The sequence below is a fragment of the Mustelus asterias genome, chromosome 26, assembly GCF_964213995.1.
Source record: "Mustelus asterias chromosome 26, sMusAst1.hap1.1, whole genome shotgun sequence".
Taxonomy (NCBI): domain Eukaryota; kingdom Metazoa; phylum Chordata; class Chondrichthyes; order Carcharhiniformes; family Triakidae; genus Mustelus; species Mustelus asterias.
In genome coordinates this window covers 36,065,155-36,092,534 of record NC_135826.1, presented here as the reverse complement: position 1 = coordinate 36,092,534, position 27,380 = coordinate 36,065,155, and the positions used below count along the sequence as shown (strand labels likewise).

The window sequence follows — 27,380 nt, the reverse complement described above, 5'->3', positions numbered from 1 at the left end:
TTCTGATGGGCTGCCCTGGGAGGGGGCACTGAGGATATATTGCGGTTCTCTCAGTGGCCAGGAGAGATCCCAATGCCCACCCCGACTCTGAGTGCCATGTGCCCCAGGTTCGGTGCCTGTGTGCTGCTGCTCTTGTCTCTGCGGCAGGCTTGGCCGGTCTCTCTGCCCGGCCACAGCCAGCAGGTACGTTCCGAGGCATTGAAGAGGCTGCTGGAGGTGTTCGGGATGGAAGACCCCCCGCAGTCGCCCCACAGGCTCCGCCAGCCCCCCCAGTACATGCTGGACCTCTACAACACGGTGGCAGATGTGGACGGAGTGACCAAGGCTCCAGACTTGCTGCTGGGGAACACGGTGCGCAGTTTCCCCGAGAGAAGTGAGAGAATTCAGTTATTTCCCCCAGTGTCAGAAATTGTCACTGTCCCAGCACCACCCCCCCTGCTCACCTCTACATCTTTCCTCTTTCCCAGGCCACAGCCAGCGGTCCCTGTTCTTCTTCAACCTGTCCAGCGTGGCCAAGAGTGAGACCATTCTGACCGCAGAGTTACACCTCTTCAAACTGCGTGCCCGACCCAGCCAGGACATCCTGTACCGCAGACAACACTTCTACCAGGTAAGAGAGGGGCGAGTGGTTCTGTATTGCAGGAATCTGCACCGACATAGCAACAGAGAGAGAATTCGAGACATCCCGGGAGAAACTGAGATAGGGGCAGCAAGGCAGAAAGAAATTCAGAGAAAACAGAGTACAGATTGAGCAAGAACACTCAGAAACTCAAGAGCAGATTTACACACGCCCTGCCAGTGTCGGTGGGATTTGCTGTACATGCAGACTATGTCGAATAGGGACTGAATAGGTAGAGGGAAGCCTGAGCGATGGTATAGAATTACGCTCCGCCCGAATTTCCTCAAGTCTTTTACGCCTGTCTAACGATCCCTGTACTCAAGGGGACATCAGGTTCCAATAGTCCCAAACACACACTAGCGTTTGTAACACTCTTAAAGTGACAGTGCTTGAAGAATTCTGTAAAGCTGCAGCCAGGCTTGTAGATGCAGCGGGAGTGAGCTTTCTGCACTTTTTATTGTCCACACTGAGATCTGCATTGAATTTTCTTCGATTGGATTCTGATTATCTAAAAAAAAGGGATCATTTTGATTTTGAAGGCTTGTGTAGAGCAGGTGAAAGTGAATTTGATCATATGTGGCCATTTCTCCATAAAGTGACAGCTACGTTTTTGCACTTAATACACATGAATGATGGATGGCTCGAAGCTTTAGTTATCATACTTAAAGGAGAATATATGGTATGAATTTGGCACTTCATTGGGGACCATTGTTTACAATGATTTCTACATTAGCGCCCACATTAATGTCTGCATTAATTATACCAACGAGATTGGCGGGACATCTGGATGCAAATGTTTGAATGAATGGTTATACTGGTGTAATTTCTCGATTACCACCTCCACTCCCACAGGAAATCCCCCCCTCTCCCTCTCCCCTCTCGGTGTCTTTGTAAGGGGCTGGAAACAAGCGCCTCAGTAGTTCTTTTTCCAATCAATTGGTTGCACACAATGATGGGATGGTTTCTCAGGTAGGGAATAATGGGACAGCTGGGAGGGAAATAATCTACTGCCACCTCAGTAGGATGTATTGCCGCACCATGGTTCGTTCATGGGATGTGGGATGATTTATTGCCCCTACCTGAGGGCATTTAAGAGTCAATCACATTTGGAGGCCACATGTAGGCCAGGTAAGGATGACAGATTTCCTTCCCTAAAGCGAAGCAGATGTTTGTTTTAAATAACAATCGACAATGGTTTCATTGTCGTCACTAGACTTTTAATTCCTGATTTTTATTGAATTCAAATTTCACCATCTACCATGGTGGGATTCGAACCCAAGTCCCCAGAGCATTGCCCTGGGTCCCTGGATTACTAGTCCAGTGACAACAACGCCACTGCTTCCCCTACAGATCTGTGGAAACCACTGATGGCCAGAGGCAGTGCACTTGTTCCACTTGGGTTGTTTTCTGGCTTTGTTTAAAATCTAATCGGCTGCAACAACTTGCCTGAGCTGTATACTCTGTTTCAGGTCAATGTCTACCAGATATTAAACACGAATAACACGTCTACTGCAGAGGGGCAACACTTGCTGTCATCCCGAGTACTGGCAGCCCATGACAGCACATGGGAGGTCTTCACTATCACTCAGGCTGTAAGTTACATTATTGTGTTCAATAATACCCAGAGGGATTACTTTATTTTGATCCGCTGTCACACTTGCATAACAAATCACTATCCCCTCTAGTAGCTTGCAAAAGTAACCACACTGGCCTCTCGTATAGTGGCATCATGACGGGTACACAAAGGAAAAACTCTTCCCATTAACTGCTGATGATACAAGTACAGGGGGAGGGGGGTCATCGGTATAAGGTTTTGGGCAAGAGATGCAGAGGAATGTAAAGTTTTTTATTACAAAGCGAGTAGCAATGAGAGCGGCACGGTGGCACAGTGGTTAGCATGCTGCCTCTCAGTGCCAGGGAGCTGGGTTCAATTCCTGGCTTGAGTCACTGTCTGTGTGGAGTTTGCATGTTCTCCCCGTGTCTGCGTGGGTTTCCTCCGGGTGCTCCAGTTTCCTCCCACAGTCCAAAGATGTGCAGGTTAGGTTGATTGGCCATGATAAATTGCCCCTTAGTGTCCCAGGATATGAAGGTTAAAGGGATTAGTGAGGTAAATATGTGGCATTGTGGGCTAGGGCATGGGTGGGATTGTTGTCGATGCAGACCCGATGGGCCGAATGGCCTCCTTCTGCATCGTAGGGATTCTATGATCTGGAACTCACTGCCCACAAAGATGGTGGAAGTAGCAACAATCAATGATTTCAAAAGGAAATTGGTGGGTATTTAAAGGAAATTAACTTTCAGGGGTGGGGAGAGGAGGGTGTCCAGAGTATATAGAATTTTGAGAAAAATAGTTGCGTTGTAAAAGCAGGCATAGACTTGATGGGCCGATTGGCCCCTTCTGTGCCTTAAGTGATTCAATGATAAGTATTCACATTGATTGTTATAGCTATGGTGGTCACCACATCAATCATTGAGATACCAGCAACAGTAAATGAATCAATGCTTATTATACCCATCTAGCTTAACTATTCAGACTCTTGGGCTTTATAGAACCTTGTTATGACTTGTCAGAGTAGGTGTTTCTCCTTACTGGGGATTATAGAATTAGAAATCCCAACCTAAAAACTCTTATTTGTGTTCTTGGATTGTGGGAAGAACACCCAGGCCTCAGCCTTTGACAGTGTGCTGGGCAGAATGCATATGCCAACCAGCATATTTGACATGGGAGTTAGTTGTGCTCCTGCATTACAGACATTGTGTCAACAAACTTCTAGGTCAGTCTGAGGATAAAGACCTCGTGCCACTGAAAATAATCAGTCTAAGTGCTTATAAAGGGCTTATTCAATCTACGGGGAGGGTACAAAGAAAAGGTATTGGACTGATCCCTTTTTGGACTGATGCTAGAATAGAACAAGCAGGGCATGGGTTAAAAAAATAGTGCTGTTCTGCAGTTGAGGGTTAAGATATATCGTTTGGGCTGTGAAAAGTGAGATTCTTTTGCTCTGCAGCTGCTGTACCTGACCTGGCAGTGATTCAATCATGAGACACAGGAGTCCTGCACAGCACTAATGAAAGATTTGTTTATTTGTGCAGGTGTATGCCTGGACACAGGATAAAAAGAGCAACAAAGGCTTACTGGTCATTGTGCAAACTCTGGCTGGACAGCAACTCAACAATCACATTGTCCGCTTTGCCACAGGCAGAGACCACCACACCAGCAAGCAACCAATGCTGGTCCTCTTCACAGATGATGAGAGGAGAAGGATTGCCGCCTCAACTTCCTTAAAAGGTAAGATCCTTATGATTGGCCCCAAAGAGTAGGACCCACATCACTGCTGCATTGAGTTTAAACACACTTACAAAAAGCTGTCCTTAGACACATGCCTGAACAAGCCAGTTTAATGTCTTGGTTAGGCAGCACGGTGGCACAGTGGTTAGCACAGCTGCCTCACAGCACCAGGGACCAGGGTTCAAGTCCCTGACTGTGTGGAGTTTGCATATTCTCCCCATGTCTGCGTGGGTTTCTTCTGGGTGCTCTGGTTTACTCCCACAGTCCAAAGATATGCAGGTTAGGTGGATTAGCTGTGCTAAATTGCCCTTTAGTATCCAAAGATGTCTGAGTTAGGGAGATTAGTAAGGTGAATACTTGGGGTTAGAGGGATAGAGCCTGGATAAGATGCTCTGTAAGAGTCTGCACAAACTCAATGGGCCAAATGGCCGCCTTCTGTACCTTGGAGGTCTCCTCCAGACGCATTTAAATGAGACTCAAAAGTAGCAATTCCATTCACTTACATACAATGAGTAACTTTTAATTCCTGATGGTTCAAAAGGCTTGTGCATTGTCCTGTGTGCTGCTCAGACATGCAGCACAGAATGTTGTAGATTTAATTCCTAATTTGTTGCATTAGTTCAGACAGAATTACAGTTAATCTCGGTGCTGAGAGAACAGCTGGTGCAACCACTCCCAATTGCTGTAAGGACAGGATGGCTCCTTCACCTATGTGACACCTATTTATCTTTTAATCCCATTTACAAATCACTTAATATCCTTACTTCCCACGCAACTATTTATTGGCTTTACAAAATTCTTAAATGACTTCTCTGCATCTCAACCATAGCCAAAGTGCTCATGAGAGGGTGTTGGTTAAAGAGGATTTGGCTGTAAACAGGCGACTGATGCTGTGGATTGGGGAACTAGCAAGGCCAGCATTTGTTGCCTAATCCCAATTGCTTAGGGTTCTTGTTTTACTATTTCAAAAGTTTTACTGCAAAGCAAGAACTAGAGAAACATCAGTTGCAAGTTACTAATTGTGTGCTGACTGCAAGGCCAATGAAAGGGTCATTGGCTGTTAGCTGGGAAGGGTTTGAAAGCGTGACTATAATTCTTCATTCTGGATGGTTCAGTCTCCGAGATTTTCCTATCTGATTTACTGCCTTATAGGCTCTATAACATTCTCTAACCTGCCCGCTTCATACCGTCAAGAGCCCAATGTATCTACATGGCAAATCTACGGTCAGTTCAAATCATTAGCAATCTCCATATGTAGCCCACATCAAGGAGTAAAATATTCAGCTCACTATCAGCAAGTGCAATAGTCAAAGCTATTCTTTTGGAGGCTTGGTGCAGACTTGATAGCTGAATGGCTTCCTGCATTGTAGGAATTCAATGATTCTCTCCCTCTTCACTGCACTAATGCTTCTAAGTATTACCATAATTCAGCACAGTTTTTTCTAAACTGATTTCAGTCAAGGGGACAGTTGAGAAAGTTGAATCCTTGTTGTCACTCCGGAATGTAGAAAGTACTAATAGAAACAGAAAATGCTGGAAATACTCCAGGCTGCCTAGCCAAAGAGGAGAAAAATAATTAACGTATCAATTCCAATGAAAGGTCATCAACTAACTTCGTTTCTCTCTCCATGGACGAAATAATATGCTGGAAATACTCAGTATTTGCTTTTTCAACATCAGCAAATAGCACCTGGAATAAATGAGACAATTCAACTCATTACATTCAGGTCTGACAGCATCTGTGGAGAGAGAATAAGAGCTAATGTTTCGAGTCTGGATTGACCCTTTGTCAGGGCTGTCCGTCAGAGCTCTGACGAAGAGCCATCCAGACTTGAAACGGTGGTTCTGTTCTCTCTCCACAGATGCTGTCAGACCTGCTGGCATTTTCTATTTTTGTTTCAGATTCCAGCATCGGCAGTAATTTCCTTTAACTCTTTACATTGCTCACTTTCAGATGTGCCCACAGAGACTCCATCACTCCCCCATGCTAAACTCCAGAACAAAGCAAGCCAGAACCGGAATACAAGGTCCTTGGGTTTCCAAGCGTGTCAGAGGTATCCTCTATATGTAGACTTTGAAGACATTGGCTGGGCTGGTTGGATCATCTCCCCTCGAGGTTATAATGCCTACCACTGTAAAGGAGCTTGCGTCTTCCCACTGGGTCAAAATATGAGGCCCACCAACCATGCCACTGTCCAGTCCATTATCAATGCTCTTAAGCTAGCCAATGATGTGGCATCTCCATGTTGCATTCCAGACAAGCTCTTTTCTATTAATCTTCTTTATTTTGATGACGACGAGAATGTGGTGCTGAAACAGTATGACGACATGGTTGCTGGCAGCTGTGGGTGCCACTAACCCGTTATTGACACTTCAATCACCACCCAGTCAGAGAACCATGATCATACCAGTATTGCTTAATGATTGGTTTGAGGGGAGTACAGTGGCACATCTCAAGCGATCTGGAAACAGTGGGATCAGTCAGAATCTCTTCATTACTGCAATCATGAGCAAGGCGTCTGAGAAACTGACGTTTTATTTAAAATAATAGGTCACTTCATAAAGGTGTGGTGATTGCAAAGCAGTTAGCTGTAAAATATCCATATGTGTATATAATTCTATAGAAATGTATTAATATATGCAGGTTCATGATTACTGCCAGAGTTTAATCATTGTAAATTGATGTATGATACAGAATAAATGAATACAACATATTAAACTTGTGATTTCAACACATTGTAAACTTCCAAACACCAAATGAAGCACGAACAAACAGAATAATCCCTCTCAGGCATTCTCTTACTTCCAATCTCTCCTCACTTGTGGCACAGAGAAAAATACTCTTTTCACTATTACACTATCCCTCTCCTCCCATTCTCTTCAATTTTATTCTTTCATTAGTTCATAGTCTTTTCACTGCTCTTCATGGCACTCATTATCTTCACCCCTCAATCCTAGTCTCTCTCTACCCTCAGATTCCTTTTTAAAAATTAGTTCATGAGACATGGGCGTCGCTGGCTGGCCAGCATTTATTGTCCATCCCTAGTTGCCCCTTGGAGGGCAGTTGAGAATCAACCACATTGCTGTGGCTCTGGATTCACATGTAGACCAGACTAGGGAAGGAAATCTGCCATCCTTACCTAAAGAACACAAGTGAATCAGATGGGTTTTTTTCAACAATCTACAATGGGTTCACGATCATCAGTAGATTCTTAATTCCAATTTTTTTTTAAAAATCGGATTCAAATTCCACCATCTGCCGTGGCAGGATTCAAATTCAGGTCCCCAGAACATTAGCTGAGTTTCTGGATTAATGGTTTAGCGATAATACCACTAGGCCATCGCCTCCCCGTTTTGTTGTTCACTCCTCCCATTATTATACTCCAAGTCTCTGCTATCTGTCTTCTCAATAATTCACATTCCCCACCACTAACTGCAATTTGGTTTCTTACTTGGACCATTCCTCCCTAGTCACTCACTTCAAACCCAATTATATTCCGTTGCTCACTTTCAATGATTTTTCACTTTCCTTCACTGCTTTATCATTATTTTCACAATCTCAAAGCTCCTGTTATTTTCTCTTGTCATGTCACCGTGCTGCTCATTCGTGGATATCTCAATTCCATTTCCTTAGTCTTGATTTACCCACTTTCATATAGAGTTTAAAAGCTGATTTTCCTCATCCACAATCCAAAAGCTTGGATGTAAATAAAGCAAAATCTGCCCCGCCTTACTTCCCCTAAATCCAACTATATTGGGATTCAGGACTTAACCTTCTTTAAAGACATGACCACGCATTCAGAAAGAGAGAAAGGCCTGTAGCAGTGGTGATAGCTTTTTACTTTGGGGCCTACTGGCTGTTTGTTTCACAAATTCTAGCTGGCTGCTTTAAATAGCTCAGTATTTTCAAATAAGGAGACCACGTTAACCTATTGCAAATCTTATAATCCCTTCATGTAGTCCAGCAACACCCTCAATGATTGCCAATACTACACAAATAGTACGATGGGATAAGTATCATCTATCCCTGGCGTCTAATTAACTGTAAAAGCTTTCAGCCAGGCTAGGATTGATACCTTCAATCATGAAGAAGTTCTACTCTCGAGCAGTCACGTTTTTAACCTATTTGCATGCTGAAGGTTTTCCATTCCTCCCTGAATAACCCCTCACTGATAAAGCACTGAAGGAACATCTTACTGTTATAGTTTGCACCGACGGCCCTGTTTCTCTTCCTCAGGTTTTTCTTTACCTCTCTGATCAATTCATCAATATTTATTTCTATTTGATGCAACATTGACCTGAAACATCAGGCTTGTCTGCTCAAACCATACCGAGAGGCTTGGACCCACAGTCTTCTGCAATCAAGGGACAAAGAAAAAAGACTTTGATTCTGTATAATTTGGATAAGTGAGCTTATCCACTTCAGTAGCAAAAATAGGACGGCAGATTATTATTTAAGTGGGTGCAAATTGAGAGAGGTAGATACTCAGCAAGACCTTGGTGTCCTCGTGTATCATTTGCTGAAAATAAGCGTGCTTGTACAGCAGGCAGTAAAGAAGGTAAATGGTATGTTGGCCTTCATAGCGAGAGGATGAGTATAGGAATAGGGATGTTTTATTGCAATCATATATGGCATTCATGAGGCCACATCTGGAGTATTGCATGCAGTTTTAGTGTCCTAATCTGAGGAATGATGCCCTTGCTATAGAGGGAGTGCAGCAAAGGTTTACCAGTCTGACTCCTGGGATGGCAGGACTGTCATATGAAGATAGTTAAAATAATACTCTTTGGAGTTTAGAAGAGTGAGAGGAGATGGCATAGAATCTTAAAAAATTCTAACAGGGTTAGACAGAATAGATTTAGAAAGAATGTTTACAATAGTGGGGGAATCCAGAACTAGGGTCATAGTCTGAGGATAAGGGGTAAACCTTTTAAGACTGAAGTGAGGAGAAATTTCTTCAGCCAGAGAGTGGTGAATGTGTGGAATTCACTACCACAAAAAGTAGTTGAGGCCAAAACAGTGTGTGATTTCAAGAAGGAAATAGATATAGCTCTAGGGGCCAAAGGGATCAAGAGATTGAATATGATCAGCCATGATCATATTGAATGGTGGAGCAGACTTGAAGGGCCAAATAGCCTACTCCTGCTTCTAATTTCCTATATATGTTTCTATAATGTATGGTTCAGTTCAGATAACCAGCCCCAAAGAATGAGTCATTGTACTGCCAGGCATAATAATCGCTTGCACAGAAAGGTACAGCAAAATCAAAACATGGCCCTTGATTCAGCTGGATTGAGAGATAATTGAAATAGTTCCTACAATAAATTAGGTGGAAAAAGAGCAGAACTCAACCACCAAGCACAAAGGTCAGAAAAAAGTTGAGCTCAAAGAGGTAAAGCACACACAGCCTTCCTTAATCAATAACTATCCTTTAAAGCTTCAGACCCTTAGACTGACTGCTACAGGCCATCAGCATTCACAAGCATGGTGAACAGCTTTATATCCAGCTTAACAATTCCTGGTCAATGTTAATCTAATTGCATTCATTGGAGACATTTTGTATTCTTGTCATTTGTGAGAGGAGAGAGCAGACAAATATGATACAGCACAGGTCACTTAAATTAGTAGAATTAGGTTGTGTGGGATTCCACAAAGAGGATCATCATTCGAATATAGGTCACTGGGATCTTACACGTTACATAAGTTTACCTATAAATCTTACCCTTTACCACCAAGCCCATATTGCAATACCTGATGGCACAGCTCAAGAATCCTTGCACATGGAGTAACAAAATGTACTATTAGTGTCTAAGGCCCCTGAAAGCAGGCAGTGCTTTTGAGGCACTGCTGCCTCACAGACCTGGGTTAAATTCCCAGTTTGGGTCACTGTCTGTGTGGAGTCTGCGTGTGTTTCCTCCGGGTGCTCTGGTTTCCTCCCACAGTCCGAAAGACATGCTGGTTAGGTGCATCGGCTGTGCTAAATTCTCCCTCAGTGTACCAAAACAGGCACTGGAGTGTGGCGACTAGGGGATTTTCACAGTAACTTCATTGCCTACTTGTGACAATAAAATAATTTTTTGAAAAACTAAGCAAGTGCATTATTCTTAGATACACATGGCAAATAATTCCCTGTGCTACAGAACAGGTAGACAAGCAAGAACAATGGAGCAGGGTGTGGTGGAGTGATTTTGGTTCAAGAGGAGAAGGATACAAAAGTGTGTTAATTGAGGTTTGGCACTTGTGCAGCACAAAGGCGACTTCAGATGGTATAAACACAACAGTGAATTGAAATGTCTGACAAACTTACATACAATCATTATTTAACACATACCATCCTCCTACAATACAGAAAGATAATGAACTGAGGTAGAAACTATTACGATCTGGATAGAATAGTGGGCCCCTCGGAATAAGTTTCAGGTTAGAATTAGCCGCAAGTTCAGTTACCCTTCGAGTCTTCCTCTGTTCATCAGCAGTACAGGTTTCAGATCGGATCCTGCTATGTATTTGTAATTGTGTAAAAGCCAGTGATTTTATATTGCAGTGCTAACTTTTCGTAACATCGTCACACCTACTAAGATGGCATGCGTCATTGGGTGGTGATGCTAGCTAGCGGTGTATTATTAGAATTATATTCCAAGAGATCATCTATTCTGTAAGCTATTGATCCCATCTAATCGTATTGGGATTTTCTTCTGTACAATCACATGCTAGCCCCACCAGCAGCATGACTGAAAGGCCTTGTGGTCAAGGGTAATATTCAAGATAAAAATTACAGAAGCTTCTTAATGTAGTCATTTAATCTGCAAACATTCAAACCCGATATCAATTGCTAAACAGGTACAACACCCTTTTTACATATTATACAAAATGTACACACACTTACAAAATGAGAATCTCTGAACAACTCTCCCATCTACAGTTAATTTGGCCTCTAGTCAAGATCGGTTCCAGTTCAATCGAGAGTTCCTGGAAGAATAAAGTGTATTGAAATTCTCTGGAACGTACGAATAAGCAGATATAACAAAATGCCAGCCCCAAAAACAGTGACTTGTTGTCTCAACCTTTCTGGTATTGCAACAGCACCACCAGAACCTGGGAAAGTAAGGATGAAGACATTCCTTACCAATGGAATTTAGGGAGTTGGAACAATCAAATTATGAAGGCGAGTGAGACACCATATACAGAAGGGAAAAGGCTTAAGAGACAGGGAAAGAGATTAAATCCAACCCAAAATATTGCAGGTGCTCGAACAAACAAAATGCTGCAAATCGCGGGTCAGACAGTATTTGTGGAGAATTAAACAGCATTAAGGTTTCAAGTGAACGATATCCCCACATCTCAAAGTAGTGCGCAGCCAATTAATTACTTTTAAATTGTTTGTGAGAGGGAAGCGAGGTTGAAGTGTAATGACTTATTAATTGAAGTGGAGGCCAGGCGACGCGGATAAGCAAGGTTGTTTGGAGTTCAGGATTACAAGACATTAAAAGCAGCAGGATAGGACCATACGAGAAAAGCTAACAGAGTATTAGGTTTCGAGAGATATAGAAGAGTCAACAACAGAATGGTTAATTAAACCATAAAGTCACAATTGGGTACAATTCAGTTTTGGGGCTTACGGTATAGAAGGATGTTGAAACAACTGAGGGGAGGGGGGTTACTGGATTGCTGCCATATATGTAAAAATGCAAATGTAAAGACAAGACTTGAAACATTATAATGTGATAATGAAAGATGCCCCACTCTCATTTCTAAAGGAAGAATAATAATAAGGGGGACTAGCTAGGGCAAATGCATGGGGTTGTAGGGATAGCGCCTGAGTGGGATAGTGGTCGGTGCTGACTCGATGGGCCGAATGGCCTCCTTTTGCACTGTAGGATTCTATGAAACTCTATGAATTTAAGGTTTTTTTTCTCTTTCACGGGATGAGCGTCTCACTGGTAAGGCCAGCAATTCTTGCCCAGCCGCAATTGTCCTCAAAAAGGGGCTTGTGAGGCGCCTTCTTGAACTGCTGCAGTCCATTCGGTGCAGGCACACCCATTGTGCTATTATAAGTGTACTGATAAGTGCTTAAAATTATGAAAGGGTGAGACAGTGGATAGAAAATATTTAAAGCAATTGAGTCTAGAAACATAAGCTTCCCGAGGGGTCTTGACAGGGTGGACTTGGAGAGGATGTTTCCTTTATTGGAGATTCTGAAACTAGTGGTCACTGTTTAAAAAAATAAGAGATTGCCCATTTAAAACAGAGATGAGATTCATTTTTTTCTCTCTCTGAATCTTCTGGAACTCTCTTAAAACCATAAAACCTAGGAGCAGGAGACCGTTCGGCTCATCAAGTCAGCTCCGCCGTTCTATGAGATCATGACTGACCAGAAAATCCTTAACTCCACATTAGACCTGAAAGTTAGTGGAAGCAGAAGCTTTTGCATATTTTTTAACGCAGAGGTGGATAAATTCTTGGTGATCAGGGGTGATAGGTTACCGGGGGTAGGTGTGATGCAGATTTGAGGTTACTAACAGATCAGCCATAATCTTATGAAATGGTGGAGCAGGCTTGAGGGGCTGAATGGCCTACTCCTGCTCCTTGTGCATATGGGGACATAGGTAAAAGATTAAACGCAAAAAGATGTAGAACTTAAAAAACTGTGGAATGTATTATCAAAATCTGATTAAAGTAGGGACCACATCAACAGTTAGGAATAGATTACATCGGTGGTTGTGGAAGATTGATTAACAATCTTCCACAACCACCGGCACGGTAGCACAGTGGTTAGCACTGCTGCTTCACAGCTCCAGGGACCTGGGTTCCATTCCCGGCTTGGGTCACTGTCTGTGTGGAGTTTGCAAATTCTCCTCGTGTCTGCGTGGATTTCCTCCGGGTGCTCCGGTTTCCTCCCACAGTCCAAAGATGTGCGGGTTAGGTTGATTGGCCATGCTAAAATTGCCCCTTAGTGTCCTGGGATGCGTAGATTAGAGGGATTAGCGGGTAAAATATGTAGGGATATGGGGGTAGGGCCTGGGTGGGATTGTGGTCGGTGCAGACTCGATGGGCCGAATGGCCTCTTTCTGTACTGTAGGGTTTCTGTGATTTCTATGAACAGGTCAGATAGTTTGTGCAATTCGCAACGTTTAAGCCTTTACATCAGTCCCTCAACTCAAGGTAACTGTGTCTGAGGCAACTTGCAGCAACAATGCCTCCTCTACTGGCCGAGTTGTATCATCAGTTTGTTTTGTGCTCTCCAGTGTCCATGAATTAAGAAGGAACCAAGTAATGGCAGCAAGAACCTGCCAGAACAAAGGCACCGATTGCTAAACAGAGGGAGGAAGCACTCACCTTCCAAAAATGCAAATTCGTCCGTGGCATCAACTGCATTATCTGAAGGAGGAATAAAAAGAAAGGCATCATTCAACAACATGGACAACTTCCAATCATAACCACAATTGACTATTTCACCAAAGCGACCATTCCCGCACCCCAGATAAGCTCAATAGATCAAAATCCAATCATTCACACACACAAAAATCCCAAGAACTAAGACCCTGGTGTCTGCTCTGGTAAGAGTCTGACATAACAGGCACTGCTGGCAGTCTTACCCACGTCCTTCCTTTGGATGGTTTTCCGCTTTCCCTGCAAAGCGGACGTGTACGCATCCTTTGCGATCACTTCAACAAACAGCTCCTGTCAGAGAAACCAAACACATTCAGTCACTGGGGTACCCAGATTGTCCGGTATGCCTCCCCTCTCCAGAGATTCAGTACATAATTCCAGTAGGCCCTATACAGCTCTAGTATTTTTCCTAAGCAGGCCAGCATGTCTTCATTCAGACGACCCTACTAAAGAAGGAAAGTTATCAATGCCTCATTAGTAGCAAACCCAGGAGCAAGATGGAAGCTTTTCTTAAGTCTTAAGCTTTGTGAATCCACTCTTATGCAAGCTCAATGTCACTGTTTAATACCAGAGATTAAACGATTATGCAAACTCAGGTAGAATCGTTGACATAACAAAGTAAGTGAAATGAAGCTGAAAAAAATAAGTTTACAATATGTCAAGTGCCAAACAGATAAATATGAAAAAAAGATCATTTACCCAAGGACTTTGTTCCCTGGAGGAAAGTTTTCAGGGAATGGGGTGGAAACAGACTTGTTAAAAGTCATTAAACATGTTTGCAGATGTGGAAACTTTGGGGGATACAAATGGTTCTTCCCTTCCTTATACTATTTGAGGACTATGGGATTCAATTTAAAAGTTAAGATGAGCAAGATAACATTTGAAGAAATAAGTATCCTCCAGGTGCTCCGGTTTCCTCCTACAGACCGAAAGATGTGCCGGTAAATGCATCAGCCGTGCTAAGTTCTCCCTCACTGTACCCGAATTAGCGCTGGAGTGTGGCGACTAGGGGGATTTTTACAGTAACTTCATTGCAGTGATAATGTAAGCCTACTTGTGACGCTAATAAATAAACCTTAAACAAATGTTGCTTTATAACACCCCTGTAAACACCCCTTTAAACACTTTAGAATATTTTATGTTAAACATAAAAAGCCACATAAATGCAAGGTGTCATTGTTCACTTATCCCATGCCCATTAGCCAGTCATCCTAATGGTTCCCATCACAGTGACTGCGTCCATTGCAGCTGTCCATTACACTGTATTCATGCAGATCCTGCTTTTTAAGATGACCCATGTAAGTGACTGCCAGAGTTGGCACACTATACTTTACAATTGTTGATGACCAAGAAGGTAGCCCTATAAAATAAATATATTGGCATTGGTATCAGCAGCATGCAAAGCAGCGAATAGCATCTAAGTTAACTTTACATCTGAAAACAGGATGGATTACCTTCACCGCTCATACTGGCAATTGCAGCATTGCTGGCCTCCCAACGCCGGACACTCCTAAACTCACATATATACCAGTTATATTTAAAGAGTGAGGCAGGTTAGACACGTGAGCCATCCAATGGAATCAGATCCCAACAATTTACAGAACCTTCAATTAGCTAATAAAGAAAGATGTGTTTTTTTATAGTGCCTTCCACAATCTTAGGACATACAGATACTTAATAGACTGCAATGTATAGAATTATTTTCCGAATGCCAAAAGGATCTCAATTGAGTACGTAGCAAATTCAAGCGCAGCTCCCTCAGGATTGATTCCACTTGTAGCTCATCCCAACACATTCAGTGTGCTTAAACAATGCTGATTTAAATCTAACACAGGACAATGGCAGGGGAAGAGAAAGAGTACACATGAACACCGTAAGTAAAAATTGGATCAGTGCGATAGGAGCCTGATCGTATTAGGGAATAATCCTATAATTGGAGGCAGAATACAAGGGTGGGTTGGTGCCTCTCATAACGTGCTCACTGCAAATTTTGGGAGTTGCTTATCCTGTATTTACCCTCACCATCACCCAGCTTTTGCTTGTGGCTCCAAGTATTGTTTGCATGCAACAGGGGCCATACCCCAGGAAACTCTTCCAATGGCTTGGCCAAACCAGGCGAGAGTAGCCATCTGGTCTCCTATTCTCAGCAATCTAGAGATTGGTCTACCTTGGCATGCGAAGGTGGACGTCCCCAAACTGGGCAATGCGACCAATGTGAGGTCTTGAAGGTCGGTAAGCACTATGTTGTGGAATGTGCAGAGCTCGACAAGATAAAGACGTCCTGGTTACTCACTACATCCAGATTTATCTCCAGCTGTCTAGTCTCATCTCACCATGGATCAAGATAAGTAAGGATAAGAGAGTGAGGCTGACAAGAAGCAACCCTTGCTCACTATAATCCAATTCGCACACAAGTCATGTTCACCATCTTTTTATTTACCATGTATTATCTACCCATCAAGAATCATGCGCCGATAAGTGGGCAACACGACGGCAAGTGTGAATTCACTGGGATTTTGAGCTGTGAATCTGCAGAAAGGTAGTTTAGCCCAGAGAGTTGTTTTACACTGTACTGAGGTAATGGAACTCGACAGCCCTGAGCAACTGAACAGGGCTATATTGCTCAGCTTCCTCGTATGACGAAGGGGTTAGAGTCATAGAGGTTTACCGCATGGAAACAAGCCCTCCGGCCCAACTTATCCATGCCACCCTTTTTTTTTTTAAATCCCTAAGCTAATCCCAATTGCCTGCATTTGGCCCACATGGGGCGGCACGGTAGCACAGTGGTTAGCACTGCTGCTTCACAGCTCCAGGGACCCGGGTTCGAATCCCGGCTCGGGTCGCTGTCTGTGTGGAGTTTGCACATTCTCCTCGTGTCTGCGTGGGTTTCCTCCGGGTACTCCGGTTTCCTCCCACAGTCCAAAGATGTGCGGGCTAGGTTGATTGGCCATTCTAAATTGCCCCTTAGTGTCCCGGCATGCATAGGTTAGAGGGATTAGTGGGTAAATATGTAGGGATATGTGGATAGGGCCTGGGTGGGATTGTGGTTGGTGCAGACTCGATGGGCTGAATGGCCTCTTTCTGCACTGTAGGATTCTATGATTCCTTTATACCCATCTTACCCATGTAACTGTTTAAATGCTTTTTAAAAGACAAAATTGTACCCGCCTCTACTACTACCACCGGCAGCTTGTTCCAGACACTCACCACCCTCTGTGAAAAAATTGCTCCTCTGGACCCTTTTGTACATCTCCCCTCTCACCGTAAACCTATGCCCTCTAGTTTTAGACTCCCCTACCTTTGGGAAAAGATATTGATTGTCTAGCTGATCTATGCCCTTTATTATTTTATAGACCTCTATAAGATCACCCTCAGCCTTCTACGCTCCAGAGAAAAAAGTTCCAGTCTCCACCAGAGGTTGGTGGTGGATGGAAAATTTTCTGACTGGAGGCAGGTTGCTAGTGAAGTGCCACAGGGATCAGTGCTTGGTCCTCTGCTCTTTGTGATTTTTATTAATGACTTAGAGGAGGGGGCTGAAGGGTGGATCAGTAAATTTGCTGATGACACCAAGATTGGTGGAGTAGTGGATGAGGTGGATGGCTGTTGTAGGCTGCAAAGAGACATAGATAGGATGCAAAGCTGGGCTGAAAAATGGCAAATGGAGTTTAACCCTGATAAATGTGAGGTGATTCATGTTGGTAGGACTAATTTAAATGTGGATTACAGGGTCAAAGGTAGGGTTTTGAAGACTGTGGAGGAACAGAGAGATCTTGGGGTCCATATCCACAGATCTCTAAAGGTTGCCACTCAAGTGGATAGAGCTGTGAAGAAGGCCTATAGTGTGTTAGCTTTTATTAACAGGGGGTTGGAGTTTAAGAGCCGTGGGGTTATGCTGCAACTGTACAGGACCTTGGTGAGACCACATTTGGAATATTGTGTGCAGTTCTGGTCACCTCACTATAAGAAGGATGTGGAAGCGCTGGAAAGAGTGCAGAGGAGATTTACCAGGGTGCTGCCTGGTTTGGAGGTTCTTATGAGGAAAGGTTGAGGGAGCTAGGGCTGTTCTCTCTGGAGCGGAGGAGGCTGAGGGGAGACTTAATAGAGGTTTATAAAATGATGAAGGGGATAGATAGAGTGAACGTTCAAAGACTATTTCCTTGGGTGGATGGAGCTATTACAAGGGGGCATAACAAGGGTTCATGGTGGGAGATATAGGAAGGACATCAGAGGTAGGTTCTTTACGCAGAGAGTGGTTGGGGTGTGGAATGGACTGCCTGCAGTGATAGTGGAGTCAGACACTTTAGGAACATTTAAGCGGTTATTAGATAGGCACATGGAGTACACCAGGATGATAGGGAGTGGGATAGCTTGATCTTGGTTTCAGATAAAGCTCGGCACAACATTGTGGGCCGAAGGGCCTGTTCTGTGCTGTACTATTCTATGTTCTATCCAGCCTCTCCTTATAACTCAAACCATCAAGTCCCGGTAGCATCCTTATAAATCTTTTCTGCACTCCTTCTAGTTTAATACTACCCTTTCTATAATAAGGTGACCAGAACTGTACACAGTACTCCAAGTGTGGCCTTACCAATGTCTTGTACAACTTCAACAAGACGTCCCAACTCCTGTATTCAATGTTCTGACCAATGAAACCAAGCATGCTGAATGCCTTCTTCACCACTGTCCACCGGTGACTCCACTTTCAGGGAGTTATGAACATGTACCCCTAGATCTCTTTGTTCTGTAACTCTCCCCAGTGCCCTACCATTAACTGAGTAAGTTCTGCCCTGGTTCAATCTACCAAAATGTATCACCTCGCATTTACCCAAATTAAACTCCATCTGCCATTCGTCAGCCCACTGGCCCAATTGATCAAGACCCCATTGCAATCCGAGATAACTTTCTTCACCATCCACTACGCCACCAATCTTGGTGTCATCTGCAAACTTATTAACCATGCCTCCTATATTCTCATCCAAATCATTAATATAAATGACAAATAACAGTGGACCCAGCACTGATCCCTGAGGCACACCGCTGGTCACAGGCCTCCAGTTTGAAAAACAACCCTCTACAACCATCCTCTGGCTTCTGTCAAGAAGCCAGTTTTGTATCCATTTAGATACCTCACCCTGGATCCTGTGAGATCTAACCTTATGCAACAATCTACCATGTGGTACCTTGTCAAAGGCCTTGCTAACGTCCATGTAGACATCACCTGCACTGCCCTCATCTACCTCCTTCAAAAAATTCAATCAAATTTGAGAGACATGATTTTCCACTCTCAAAGCCATGCTGACTGTCCCTAATCAGTCCTTGCATCTCTAAATGCCTGTAGATCCTGTCTCTCAAAATACCTTCTAACAACTTACCCACTACAGATGCGAGGCTCACTGGCCTGTAGTTCCCAGGCTTTTCCCTGCAGCCTTATTAAAAAAAGGCACAACATTTGCCACCTTCCAATCTTCAGGCACCTCACCCGTGATTATCGATGATTCAAATACTTCGGCGAGGGGACCCGCAATTTCCTCCTCAGCCTCCCACAATGTCCTGGGATACACTTCATCAGGTCCCGGGGATTTATCTACCTTGATGCGCTTTAAGGCTTCCACACCTCCTTCTCTGTAATATGTACACTCCTCCATTCATCACTATTGATTTCCCAAATTTCCTAACATCCATGCTTTTCTCAACAGCAAATACAGATGAGAAATATTCATTTAGGATCTCACCCATCTCTTGTGGATCCGCACATAGATGACCTTGTTGATCCTTAAGAGACCCTACTCTCTCCCTTGTTACTCTTTTGCCTTTTATGTATTTGGACAAGCTCTTTGGATTCTCCTTTGCCTTATCTACCAAAAGATCTCGTGTCCCCTTTTTGCCCTCCTGATTTTTCTCTTAACTCTATTCCTACACCCTCTATACTCTTCAAGGGATTCACACGATTCCAGTTGCCTATGCATGTCATGAGCCTCCTTCTTCTTGACCAGGGCCTCAATATCCCGAGTCATCCAGTGTTCCCTACTTCTGCCAGCCTTGCCTTTCACTCTAAGAGGAATGTACTTACCCTGATGAACACACTTTTGAAAGCCTCCCACTTACCAGACGTCCCTTTGCCTTCCCAGACTCCCCCAATTAACTTCTGAAAGTTCCTGCCTGATACCATCAAAATTGGCCTTGCCCCAATTTAGAATTTTAACTTTTGGGCCAGACCTATCATTCTCCATAGCTATCTTAAAACTAATGGAATTATGGTCACTAGTCCCAAAGTGATTCCTCACTAATACTTCTGTCATCTGCCCTTCTTTATTGCCCAAGAGGAGGTCAAGTTTTGCCCCCTCTCTGGTCGGGCCAACCACATACTGAATGAGAAATTCCTCCTGAACACACTCAACAAATTTCTCTCCATTCAACCCTCTAATACTATGTCTGTCCCAGTCAATGTTGGTAAAGTTAAAATCCCCTACTATTACCACCCTATAGAAAATACGTCTTAAAAGTTGGCAGCTTCACTTCCCTGGCCAGTAGGCCACAGCTGGCAGTGCTCCCATCAATGCGGTCATAAGGCAATCACAAAAAAGTAAAAGGTGATATAGTCACCACTGGCACACAGAAAGAGCGCACCCTCATGGACAGCACACAAATCAACAGACATAGAACATAGAAAGCCACAGCACAAACAGGCCCTTCGGCCCACAAGTTGCGCCGATCACATCCCCACCTCTAGGCCTATCTATAGCCCTCAATCCCATTAAATCCCATGTACTCATCCAGAAGTCTCTTAAAAGACCCCAACGAGTTTGCCTCCACCACCACCGACGTCAGCCGATTCCACTCACCCACCACCCTCTGAGTGAAAAACGTACCCCTGACATCTCCTCTGTACCTACCCCCCAGCACCTTAAACCTGTGTCCTCTCGTAGCAACCATTTCAGCCCTTGGAAATAGCCTCTGAGAGTCTACCCTATCCAGACCTCTCAACATCTTGTAAACCTCTATCAGGTCACCTCTCATCCTTCGTCTCTCCAGGGAGAAGAGACCAAGCTCCCTCAACCTATCCTCATAAGGCATGCCCCCCAATCCAGGCAACATCCTTGTAAATCTCCTCTGCACCCTTTCAATGGCTTCAACATCTTTCCTGTAATGAGGTGACCAGAACTGCGCGCAGTACTCCAAGTGGGGTCTAACCAGGGTCCTATAAAGCTGCAGCATTATCTCCCGACTCCTAAACTCAATCCCTCGATTAATGAAGGCTAGTACGCCGTACGCCTTCTTGACCGCATCCTCCACCTGCGAGGCCGATTTAAGAGTCCTATGGACCCGGACCCCAAGGTCCTTCTGATCCTCTACACTGCTAAGAATGGTACCCTTCATATTATACTGCTGCTTCATCCCATTGGATCTGCCAAAATGGATCACCACACACTTATCCGGGTTGAAGTCCATCTGCCACTTCTCCGCCCAGTCTTGCATTCTATCTATGTCTCGCTGCAACTTCTGACATCCCTCCAAACTATCCACACCACCTACCTTGGTGTCGTCAGCAAACTTACCAACCCATCCCTCCACTTCCTCATCCAGGTCATTTATGAAAATGACAAACAGCAAGGGTCCCAGAACAGATCCCTGGGGCACTCCACTGGTCACTGACCTCCATGCAGAAAAGACCCCTCCACAGCCACTCTCTGCCTTCTGCAGGCAAGCCAGTTCTGGATCCACAAGGCAACAGCCCCTTGGATCCCATGCCCTCTCACTTTCTCAAGAAGTCTTGCATGGGGGACCTTATCGAACGCCTTGCTGAAGTCCATATAGACCACATCCACCGCTCTTCCTTCGTCAATGTGTTTGGTCACATTTTCAAAGAACTCAACCAGGCTCGTAAGGCACGACCTGCCCTTGACAAAGCCGTGCTGACTACTTTTGATCATACTAAACTTCTCTAGATGATCATAAATCCTGTCTCTCAGGATCCTCTCCATCAACTTACCAACCACTGAGGTTAGACTCACCGGTCGGTAATTTCCCGGGCTGTCCCTGTTCCCTTTCTTGAATATAGGGACCACATCTGCAATCCTCCAATCCTCCGGAACCTCTCCCGTCTCCATCGACGATGCAAAGATCATCGCCAAAGGCTCCGCAATCTCCTCCCTCGCCTCCCACAGTAACCTGGGGTACATCCCATCCGGTCCCGGCGACTTACCAACCTTGATGCCATTCAATAGTTCCAACACATCCTCTTTCTTTATGTCCACATGCTCGATCCTTTCTGTCCACCGCAAACCAGCAGTACAACCACCCAGATCCCTTTCCACCGTGAATACCGAGGTAAAGTATTCATTAAGCACCTCCGCCATTTCTAACGGTTCCGCACAAACTTTTCCCCCTTCACCTTTTAAGGGTCCTATGCCTTCACATCTCATCCTTTTACTCTCGACATATTTGTAGAAAGCCTTGGGATTCTCCTTAATCTTACCCGCCAAGGCCTTCTCATGACCCCTTCTCGCTCTCCTAATTTCCTTCTTAAGCTCCTTCCTACATCCCGTATACTCCTCTAAATCCTTAACACCTCCTAGCTCTCTGAACCTTCTGTACGCCTCTCTTTTCTTATTCACCAGGTTCATCACAACCTTCGTGCACCACGGTTCCCGTACCCTACCAACACCCCCCTGTCTCATCGGAACGTTGTCATGCAGAGCTCCAGACAAACATTCCTTGAAAATCCTCCACTTTCCTTCGGTACTTTTCCCCAAGAATGCCTCCTTCCAATTTACCCGTCTAATTTCCTCCCTGATGACACTGTATTTCCCTTTACTCCAGAGAAGCACTTTCCTAGCCTGCCTGATCCTATCTCTTTCCAATGCTATCGTGAAGGAGATAGAATTATGATCGCTATCCCCAAGATGCTCACCCACCGAGAGATCCTCCACCTGTCCAGGTTCATTAGCCAGCACCAGATCAAGTACAGCCTCTCCTCTAGTAGGCTTATCCACATACTGTGTCAGGAAACTCTCCTGGACACACCTAACAAACTCCTCTCCATCCAAACCCCTAGCCCTAGGGATATTCCAATCTATGTTTGGGAAATTAAAATCTCCCATCACGACAACTCTGTTATTCCTACATCTCTCCAGGATCTGTTTCCCCATCTGCTCCTCAACATCTCTGTTACTATTGGGCGGCCTATAAAAAACACCCAGCAACGTTACCGACCCCTTCCTGTTCCTAACCTCCACCCACAGAGACTCCGTAGTCAATCCCTCCACGGCGTCCACCTTCTCTACAGCCGTGACACTATCCCTGATCAACAGTGCCACTCCCCCCCCTCTCTTGCCTCCCTCCCTGTCCTTCCTGAAACATCTAAAACCCGGCACCTGAAGCACCCAGTCCTGTCCCTGAGACATCCAAGTCTCCGTAATGGCCACCACATCACAATTCGAAGCAGCAATCCACGCTCTAAGCTCATCCACTTTATTCACTACACTCCTGGCATTAAAATAGACACATCTCAGACCTTCAGCCTGAGCACTTCCCTTCTCCATCACTCGTCTAACCTCCCTCTTACCCTGTTTACATTCCTTATCTATTTGCGAGCTAACCTCCTCGCTCTCAGTCCCCTCATTTCGATTCCCTCCCCCCAACCTTTCTAGTTTAAAGTCTCTCCAGTAGCCTTAGCCAACCTTCCCGCCAGGATATTGGTCCCCCTGGGATTCAAGTGCCACCCGTCTTTTTTAAACAGGTCACACCTGCCCCTAAAGAGGTCCCAATGATCCAAGTACCCAAATCCTTGTCCCTTGCTCCAGTCCCTCAGCCACGCATTCATTCTCCACCGATTCCTGTTCTCACTCTCCCGCAGCACAGGCAGCAATCCCGAGATTACTACCTTTGCATTCCTCTTTCTCAGCTGTCTACCTAACTCCCTATATTCTCTTTTCATGACCCCTTCCCTCTTCCTACCTATGTCAGCAGTACCTATATGCATCACGACCTTCGGCTCCTCTCCCTCCCCCTTCAGGATTTCTGGGACTCGACCAGAGACATCCCGGACCCCTGCACCAGGGAGGCAAACCACCATCCGAGAGTCCCGTCTGTGTCCGCAAAAACGCCTATCTGACCCCCTCACCGTAGAGTCCCCAATTAGCACTACCCTCCTTTCCTTACCCTTTTGCACTACTGGGCCAGGCTCAGCTCCAGAGACACTGCCACCGCTGCTTCCCCCAGGTGGGCTGTCCACCCCAGTAGTACTCAGACAGGAGTACTTATTATTAAGGGGCACATCCACCGGGGTGCTCACCATCAACTGAGCTTTCTCCTTCCTCACTGTTACCCAGTTACCCTCCTCCCGTGGTCCCGGTGTGACCTGAGAAGAACTGCTCTTGTCTGTAGAGAGCTGGCTAGGTACAATGTACAGATCGCCATCCTCACAGAACTCGCCAGCTCAAGGAAATCTGTGCAAGTTACACATTCTTTTGGAATGGCCATAGAAAAGAATAACTGCATGAAGCTGGTGTAGGCTTTGCCTCATTAATCATCTCATCCATAAGTTGACTTGCCTTCCCAAGGGTATTAATGATCATCTGATGCTGCTTAAACCCACCCTTCACAGCAACAGACAAGCTCTCTGTATATACAACCCTACAATGACCAATCCTGATTAAGTAGAGGATAAGCTCTCAGATGACCTCAACTTCTTGATTTCTACAGTACCAAAGTCAGCCAAGCTAATTGTTCTTGGTGACTTCAAGACAAGAATTGGTGCAGATCATCAGCCGTGGGAAGGGATAATTGGGAGAAATGGGATTGGCCGTTCTAACAGCACTGGTCTCCTCTTACTGAAGATGCATGCTGAGCATGAGCTCTTAAATCACCACTACAGTTTTCCACCTCCCTAATCACAAGGTATCTTGAATGCACCCCTGCTCTATACATTGGTAGCTAATTGACTGTCATCATCAATCAGAAGAATAGGTAGGATAAACTTGTAACAAAAGCACTGACTGCTGGACTGACCAGTCATATCATTTCATGGCTAAACATCAAGATCTATCCCTCTAGACACCTTTAAGGCACGAAGTTGAGAAATGCCTCAAGACTCAAATAGACGGTAATGATGAAATCTCTCCCAGAGAAGCTGGAGAGTCTCCCTGTACAGTGAAAATAGGCACTCTCTGCATTGAGGACGACGAATGACCCCTCAAAGATATAGGGCTGGATTTTCCAGCCACACTCGCCCCGAAACCAGAAAATCCTGCTCGAGGTCAACGGACCTTTCCATGGCCCGCCCCTCACCCACTACGATCCACGTGGAAAATTTGCCTCAATGTATTCCACCTTCGAGTGGCCTTTGGCCCAACCTCTCATAAGCATCAAGATTGGTTCGATGAAAACAATGAGGTAATCCAGAAACTACTGGAGGAGAAACATCGCCTCTAGACGATTTACCTTAATGACAAGTTATCACTACCTAAGCACAATGCCTACCAAAACATTTGCTGGGTCGGTCAAATGCAAACTCAGAGATCCAAGACACTTGGTTGAATCAGAAAGCAGATGAACTTCAGTCATATACAAACCACAAAGACTGGAAGAGATTTGACAATGTTCTGAAATCTGTCTATGGGCCCCAGCCAGTCCACTGATTCAACACCAATCCTCAGTGCTGATGGGTCAACACTGCTCGCAGAAATAGCTCAAATTCTAGAAAGATGGGCAGAGCAATTTAACCACAACCTCAATCAGCCTTCATCCATCAATGAAGAAGCAATCAACAGGTTGTCATCCACTGCTCTCCACACCGTTAGAAATGATGAATGCCATCAAACTCCTGTCTAGGGCAAAGCTCCAGGAGCTCATGCTATCCCAGCTGAGGACTATAAGGCAGATCAATACCTGGTACGGTAGCTCACTGAATTCTTTCAGAATATGTGCGAGCATTGTCCACCTGAACAAGCAGAAAGGATCTCAATCTTCCAACAGAGAGGAATCTCATTTCCTTCCATCACCAGCAAAACCTTTGCCAGAATCCTTTTGAACCACTTAGTGCTCCATCTCAACCAGGAGCTAAGCTGCTGCGAGAGTCAGTGTGGTTTCAGAAACCACTGAAATGCTGTTTGCAGTTAGACAGTGCAGGAGAAATGCCATGAACAGAACATGGATCTCGACAACACTTTTTTTTGATCTGACCAATGCCGTTTAGATTCAATTCCAAGGTCTTTTGGAAAGTAATGGAAACATTCGGCTGCCCAAGGAAATTGATCACAAAGATTCAACAGGTCCACAATAGCACATGAGAAGAAACCCCAAGCAACAACTCATCCAAAATTCAATTGTCCCATAGTAGCCTCAAAGGATGAACATGATATTTGGAGTTGCTTGTACTAAATAAATTGTGATTGATCCCACTTCTTCATCTCACCATTGGCAGCCGTGACTTTAGCTTTCTTAGGCTTCAACTCAAATTCCCTTCTCAAACCTCTCTCGACTCTTCTTAAAACCTACTTTCTGACCAAGCCTATGGTTACTGTCCCAATACTTCCTCTTTGGTACCCTGTCAACTTCTAGTGTAATTATACTGCGGTGAAGTACCTTAAGATGTTCTATTTTCTTTAGCTTTTCACAGAGTCAGACTTTTAGAGCACAGAAAGAGGCCCTTCGTGTCTCTACCAGCCACCAGGCACCTACCTATTCCAATCCCACTTTCCAGCACTTGGTCCCTTGTCTTATAGTGGGAATTTATGCAGTAGTTAGCCTTTATCTTCTGATGTGGATATGCCAGCGTCGGACTGGGGTGGGCACGGTCAGAAGTCTCACAACACCAGGTTTATTTGGAATCCCAAGCTTTCAGAATGCTGCTCCTTCATCAGGCCAACACTCATCTGATGAAGGAGCAGTGTTCCGAAAGCTCGTGATTCTATGTACCCTGCACCCCCCACCTTGGGGCAAAGGTACCCTGCACCCCCCTCCTTGGGGCAAATGTACTCTGCACCCCCCCCCCTCCTTGGGGCAAATGTACTCTGCACCGCCCCCCCCCCCCCCCCTCCTTGGGACAATTGTACTCTGCACCCCCCCCCTTGGGGCAATTGTACTCTGCACCCCCCCCCCGCCCCCGGGGGCAAATGTACTCTGCACCCCCCACCCCTCCTTGGGGCAAATGTACTCTGCACCCCCCCATCCTCCTTGGGGCAAATGTACTCTGCACCCCCCCACCCCTCCTTGGGGCAAATGTACTCTGCACCCCCCCATCCTCCTTGGGGCAAATGTACTCTGCACCCCCCCTCCTTGGGGCAAATGTACTCTGCACCCCCACCCCCTCCTCCTTGGGGCAAATGTACTCTGCACCCCCACCCCCTCCTCCTTGGGGCAAATATACTCTGCACCCCCCCTCCTTGGGGCAAATATACTCTGCACCCCCCCCCCCCTCCTTGGGGCAAATATACTCTGCACCCCCCCCCCCCTCCTTGGGGCAAATATACTCTGCACCCCCCCTCCTTGGGGCAAATATACTCTGCACCCCCCCTCCTTGGGGCAAATATACTCTGCACCCCCCCTCCTTGGGGCAAATATACTCTGCACCCCCCCCCCCCCCCTCCTTGGGGCAAATATACTCTGCAACCCCCCCCCCCTCCTTGGGGCAAATATACTCTGCACCCCCCCCCCCTCCTTGGGGCAAATATACTCTGCACCCCTCTTCTGGGTCAATATATCTGTAATAAGGAGAGCAGCGCTGGGCAGGGACCAGGATGGCGGCGGTGACTGGAGTACAGGCGGGCCCAGCGGCCACACTGACAGCCTGGGCCCGCCTCCCGGGGGCCGCTCACTCTCTCTCACCGTGGCTTTGCCGATGGCGAACACGGCCTCCTGACTCGCCAGCGACACGTCAGGATCGGCCTTCATCAGCCCCTTGATGCGGCTGAGCGGCAGCCGGAGCAGCTTGTGCTGCAGCGGGGCCGAGCCCGGCCTCTCGGCCTCGGCCTCCAGCTGCAGGCTCTGCCCCGGCTCCGCTGCCGCCGTCGCGCCGCTCTCCATCTCCTCCATCACCGGGCCTTCCCGCCGCACCGGCAGCCGCCCCACAACCACCAATC

At 45.6% G+C, this 27,380-nt stretch overlaps 2 protein-coding genes across 2 annotated transcripts; one reads left to right on the top strand and one right to left on the bottom strand.

The window, feature by feature from the left end:
- Nucleotides 1-72: 72 nt before the first annotated feature.
- LOC144479700 (bone morphogenetic protein 2-like) lies at nt 73-6,621 on the top strand. The gene is made up of 5 exons (XM_078198729.1): nt 73-373; nt 468-610; nt 2,089-2,211; nt 3,713-3,908; nt 5,863-6,621. Exons 1-5 carry the CDS (start codon nt 73-75, stop codon nt 6,264-6,266), a joined length of 1,167 nt encoding a protein of 388 aa, XP_078054855.1. The 3' UTR covers nt 6,267-6,621.
- Nucleotides 6,428-27,380, bottom strand: pole4 (polymerase (DNA-directed), epsilon 4, accessory subunit). The gene is made up of 4 exons (XM_078198452.1): nt 27,127-27,380; nt 13,506-13,590; nt 13,246-13,287; nt 6,428-10,878 (listed from the first exon to the last, which is right to left on the bottom strand). Exons 1-4 carry the CDS (start codon nt 27,331-27,333, stop codon nt 10,865-10,867), a joined length of 348 nt encoding a protein of 115 aa, XP_078054578.1. The 5' UTR covers nt 27,334-27,380; the 3' UTR covers nt 6,428-10,864.